The 6000-nt window shown below is 44.1% G+C and overlaps 1 protein-coding gene across 1 annotated transcript in view; it reads left to right on the plus strand.

Annotated features, from left to right (window-relative positions):
• The window catches only part of MARVELD3 (MARVEL domain containing 3), a 138650-nt gene extending 136279 nt beyond the window's left edge, over positions 1 to 2371 (plus strand). Inside the window, exon 4 of the mRNA XM_033941782.1 lies at positions 1288 to 2371. Coding sequence (XP_033797673.1) covers positions 1288 to 1868 — 581 coding nt within the window. The 3' untranslated portion in view covers positions 1869 to 2371. The remainder of the gene's footprint in view (positions 1 to 1287) is intronic.
• Positions 2372 to 6000: the final 3629 nt, after the last annotated feature.

The raw sequence follows: 6000 nt of genomic DNA on the forward strand, positions 1-6000 counted from the left end.
TTTTCAAGAAAATCCTATCTTTATTTGATTATGAAATTCCTTTCCCTTTTCATTCGTATCTAATCAAAGATAGGACTGATTTCAACTATTCTTTGGGTCGGTTGCTCCATATAGGTTCATTAGCCAGTAGCCTTATTTGGTTCTTGAATCTTTTTGGCATATCCATAACATATATTTAGATTCAATTGACTCTAGGAGGTCGTTTATTATCTTTCAACTTCCATACTCATAGGTTTTATCAGACTTTTCCGTTTACCTCTAGTGGAGCATAGGGTTCCTTTCTTCATTTTGTCCATTAGGTTCCTTCCCTTGCCTCCGCAATCTCGCAACAGATATTAGGGGCTCCTTTTCCTAAGGTGTGCTAGCGTTTTTAGCACATGCTGCATTGCCACATGCACTAACCCCACACTATGCACCAAGAACTAATGCCAGCTCAATGCTGGCGTTAGCATCTAGCGCGCACGCTAAAACCGCTAGCGCAGCTTAGTAAAAGAAGCCCTAAGTCTATGTATATGTGGCATCTAGAGTTTTTCTGAGTTCTTCCATCCCTTTTTATTCAAGCTGGGGAGTCCTATTTGTGAGAATATGCTGTCTGCTTGTCTAAGGATAAAGCACAGTTACTTACCGTAACAGGTGTTATCCTGGGACAGCAGGCAGATATTCTCACAACCTGCCCACCTCCCCTAGTTGGCTTCTTCAGTTGGGCATCAAACTGCCAACCTAGCAAGCTGGCATTAGGTGGGAAGGCACTCATGCATGCGCGGTGTGGGCAGTCTAAAAAGCTTGCTAAAGCTTAAAGCGATACTACACTTTTCACTGTCTTTACCGGGGCGCCGGGGATGTCGACACCCATTTGTGAGAATATCTGCCTGCTGTCCCAGGATAACACCTGTTATAGTAAGTAACTGTGTTTTATTGTATTGTTGCTTTGGCATATGGCAGAGTTTTTTAGTATTTATATATTATGTATAGCCTAAGTGGTTTACATTTAGGTACTCAAGCATTTTTCCCTATCTGTCCCAGTAGACTCACACTCTACCTAATGTACCTAGGGCAGTGGGGGGCTTATGTGATTTGCCCAGGGTCACAAGAAGCAGAATGGGATTTAAACCCACATCCTCGGGGTGCTAAGGCTGTAGCTCTAACCACTACAGCACACACTCCCCCATCCAGGCCTGATTCAAGCATAAAGACCTGTAGTAGGATTCTGTTTAATAATATTAATGCTCAGATGTGATCAATGACTAGGACCCAGTGTTTCAAAGGGTTCCATCTCTCTTTTCCTAGGTGTGCTGCAGCTGCTTGAGGTTGTGCTGAATGCCCTCGTTCTGCTCTGTGTCATCTCCTCCTATTTTGTTCTATCTGGATTCAGCTCTGGCTTTGGCAATAACAACTTCTACTCTCCATTCGAAGGACAAGATCTGGTACAGGTGCGGCAATTGGATCAACAGTTTACTGTACTCCGGGCTCCCCTTCTTTACAGTGGCTTGGCTTTCTGCTTGGTGCTTGGTGCACTTACTCTGGGGCTTCTTACAGCAGGATCCAAGCAGCTTTCTAGGAAATGGCTACTGTTTGAAGCTACATTCAGCCTTTTAGCCTTTGTGGCATATACAGCAGCTGTGGGTGTTTTTCTGCATTTTGCCCTTCAGGTAAATTCCACCGATGTCTGCAAGAGAAGAGAGCAGCTGTATGCCAGAAATGGACTCACCTGGATGAACTGTGATCTTGCTGGAACAGATGGTGCAGCTGCAACCTTTGGTATTCTTCTAGTTATATTTTATGGAGTTAGTTTCATTCTTGCGATTCGAGCTTACAGAGAATTAAACTACTACAAAGATCAGCTAAAACAAGAACAGAGAATAGGATAAGGATCTTATGGTCTGTCACAAATCTCAACAGCACTGTTCATCTATTATTACTGTTTTAATTGACATGCTTGTTGCCATCCTGCCCCGAGACCTTACCCTGGCCTCTATTCATCAAATCAGCAGGGGTTTGGAGCACTGTGGAGACAGCAGCCTTAAACCTTGGGGCTGAGTTCCACATTGAGCTAGAGAAGTCAAGAAATCAATTCCCAGACTCCTCAATCTAACTCACCTATTCAAATTTGAACTTGGCAGCCAACCCCATTTTGGCTTACAAGGTAGATTATTTGCTGTAAGATACTGAACCCAAACACCAGGGCTGAGAAGGGATAGAACTGTAACTACCCATTGTATGTATGAATGACTGAATAAACAAACAGCTAAATCATTTTCATAAGAATTGCCGCTGCTGGGTCAGACCAGTGGTCCATTGTGCCCAGAAGTCCGCTCACGCAGCAGCCCCTAGGTCAAAGACCAGTGCCCTAACTGAAACCAGCCCTACCTGCGTTCGTTCCGTTTCAGCAGGAATTTGTTTAACTTTGTCTTGAATCCCTGGAGGGTATATTCCCCTATGACAGCCTCCGGAAGAGTGTTCCAGTTTTCCACTACTCTCTGGGTGAAGAACTTCCTTACGTTTGTTTGGAATCTATCCCTTTTAACTTTAGAGAGTGCCCTCTCATTCTCCCTACCTTGGAACCTGTCTTTATCTACTAAGTCTATTCCCTTCAGTATCTTGATTGTTTCATAAAACATATGAATTGCCATCTCCGGATCAGACCCTGGGTCCATCAAGTGCGGTGATCAGCACACGCGGAGGCCCCACCAGGTGTACCCTGGTCTAGTTTTAGTCCCCCTATCACTGTATGCTTCTCAAGGGAGATGTGCATCTAATTTACCCTTATCTATGCCACTCTTAAGGAGATGTGCATCTAGTTTACCCTTAAATCCTAGAACGGTGGATTCTGCAATTACTTCCTCTGGGAGAGCATTCCAGGTGTCCACCACTCTGCGTGAAACAGAACTTCCTGATATTTGTCCTAGACCTGTCCCCCCTCAGCTTCAGTTTATGTCCTCTTGTCCGTGTCACATCAGACATTGTAAATAACTGCTTCCCCTGCTCTATTTTGTTGAAAGTCTCGCCAGCCAGTTTTTAATCCACGTGAGTATTTCACCCTCAAATCCATGGTTTGCAATTTTTTGAAGTAGTCGTGGGGGTGGGGAGTCTTCAGTCACCTGGGCAAACCCCCTAGATCTAGAGCAGTATCTCTGAAACTGTGTTGGTGTGCCCAGAAGAGATTCTGGGTGTGCCATGAGAGATTCCAGAATTTTACTTTAGTATAAAAATTCCTTTCATAAGTAATACACTAGAATAGATGATGTGTATATCATGTACACAAGAGTCTGTCAATGTTATGAGCATCTGTGTTTGTAAGGATACAACCACCTAGACAAGCATCATTTTTTTATGTGATTGGTCATTGAAAACTAATGGCAAGTAATTTTATTTTAATTTTTTTATGCAGTCATCATCCTAACTTGAACAACAAAGTATTCAAGGCTTTATTACCATTTGGTCTTCTTATCTTTGCGAACTTGGATTTTAGTGTAAATCAGCAAACACACAAAACAAAACAAGAGTATAACCTGGTCGAGAACACCAAAATTACAACAAAACAAGTTTTTTTCAAATAAACCCCCGTCCCCACTTCTACCCACTCCCGATTGCAAACATGCCACCCACACTGGAATCTCACCCCTCCCCATACCCCATCCCATCACCTCAAAGAAAAAAGAGAGCAGAGAAACTGCTGAGCAAGCTGTGTTCTTAAGCCGCTCAGCCAGCACCGAACAGAACAACCCCAACCCCGACCACCCTCCCACAGAATCTATCCCCAACTTCCCCAACTTACATACAACACTCGCCTATACTTCCATACCAACCATCCACACTCAGCCAAACATCATACCAACCATCCTGGGAAAGCATCCGAGGGTATGGGTATCATTATCTAGAATGAATTTACGACCAGACTTCTGGCCCTAGGGAAAGCGATTGAATATAGGAGTCCCAGATCTGCAAAAAAACTTTTTTCCACTTGAACAACAAGCGGGTATGGCGTTGCTCCAAGAGCATCAAATTATGAAAATGATTCCTCCAAGCCCAGTAAGCAGGAGCAGTTGATTGCATCCAGACACTGCTTCATGCGGGTGGTGGACACCTGGAATGCCCTCCTGGAGGAGGTTGTTGTGGAATCCACCATTCTAGGATTTAAAAGCAAACTAGATGCACATCTCCTTACGAGAGGCATAGAGGGATACGGGTGACTAAAATTACACCAGGGTACACTTGGCTGGGCCTCTGCAAGTGCGGATCGCTAGATTTGATGGACCTAAGGTCTGATCCGCTGATGGCAGTTCTTATATTCTTACCTATAACAGCAGCCTTCCGAATCAACATTCGATGTCCCTGAGCAGACACCCTCAAAGATTCATACTGATCCAGAAGTAAGCCTACATCGACATCGGAAGAGATTGGCCAAAAAGCCTTTCCAGAAAGCAGAGTACAGCCTTCCAAAAAACTTTCATGTGAGGGCACCCCCAAAAAGCATGAAAAAATGAATTACAGCCCTGTTGACATTTAGGGCAGGTCAGGGAAGAAATACCCCTGACTTTGTGCACCTGCTCTTGGGAAAAATATGCTCGATAGACCACCCAAAATTGGCATTCCTTCAGTTCGGCGCTAATAGAGGAAATATGATTGATAATTGGGAATGAAAATTCAAGGACTCAACAGATATACCTAGATCTCTCCCCCAGCAATGTCCCAAAGCCTCATAAGACTTCCGAGGCGAAAGACGCCGTAAAGCGCCATGCAACACAGACACCATCAGGCCACTATCATGAAACTGGGCAAAAAAGAGATGAAATTGATGTCCCAACCGAAACCGTAGGCCCGGGTGAGCCAAGGACTCCACATAATGTCACCACCCCAAGAGATGGAGCATGGGAAGAGCTCCCCAAGATTTCATAGCACCCTCAGCATCCAATAAATGTTCAAGAAGAAACAAACCCTCTCCAGCCCATCTCGCAAAGATGGGGTTATCGTTGCCAGGAAGAAAGTGCGGATTCCCCCGAATAGACAACTGATCCGAAACCTGAGGGTCCCACCCCCCAACAACCCGACCAAGGCCCTCCAGCAAAAGCGCTAAGACCGAAGAATACTGGAACAAAGTGCAGGGGGCAAATGGTGGATGGGTATCTGGGACAAAGAAAACAGGTGCCAAGGATGAAAAAGAGCAGATTTGAAGTCCCGAGAAAGATAATCATTGCTCCGTAAGCACCAATTACCCAAGAAACGAAGCAGGCAAGCCAAGTTAAACATGCCAATATCCGGAAGTCTCAAACCGCTGGACCTCCCCGGGCCAAACAAGTAAGTTAGCAAGATCTGAAACTTCTTACCCTGCCAAAGGAAGCGAGTCAACTGCTGATGAAGCTGTTGAATATCCAGGTGCCGAAAACAAAGAGGCAGAAGCTGGAGCACATATAGCCAGTGGGGAAAAACAACCATCTTATACAATTGAACCCTACCATAGGAAAGAGGCAGGGACATCCACTGTGCAAAACTACAAGTCGTAGCGGCCAACAAAGCATCAACATTAGCACGATAGAGCAGTCCCACACAGCTTGTGAGCTGCACACCCAAATACTTGAAAGAGCCGTCCACCCAACATAAAGGAAACCGTCCCGGCCACTCCCGATGTACAGATTCTGCAATAGCTAGCGCCAATGATTTATCATAGCGAACTTAGATTTTAAGTTTTAACAGAAATTAAATTGAAATAAAAAAGAGAACTGCAGATGGTGGATGATGAAATGGCGTGTTTGCTTGTCGACTATTGAGCTGCATTTTGAGTTATTTGCACTCAAAACCAAAAATATCCATGACATTGATAAGAAATTCTATTCTCTCTACTTTAGTTTCACTGTTGTTACAGTTACCCATACATAGTTAAAGAACTTTAAATAACTCAGATTTAATTTTTTGTTGGCTTTGCAATTTTATAATTTCAATAATATGCCACGAAAAACATTTGCTCTGTTCAGTGTACTGCGAAAACCATTTGCTCCGTTTAGT

This window comes from Geotrypetes seraphini, chromosome 4, assembly GCF_902459505.1.
Source record: "Geotrypetes seraphini chromosome 4, aGeoSer1.1, whole genome shotgun sequence".
NCBI lineage: Eukaryota > Metazoa > Chordata > Amphibia > Gymnophiona > Dermophiidae > Geotrypetes > Geotrypetes seraphini.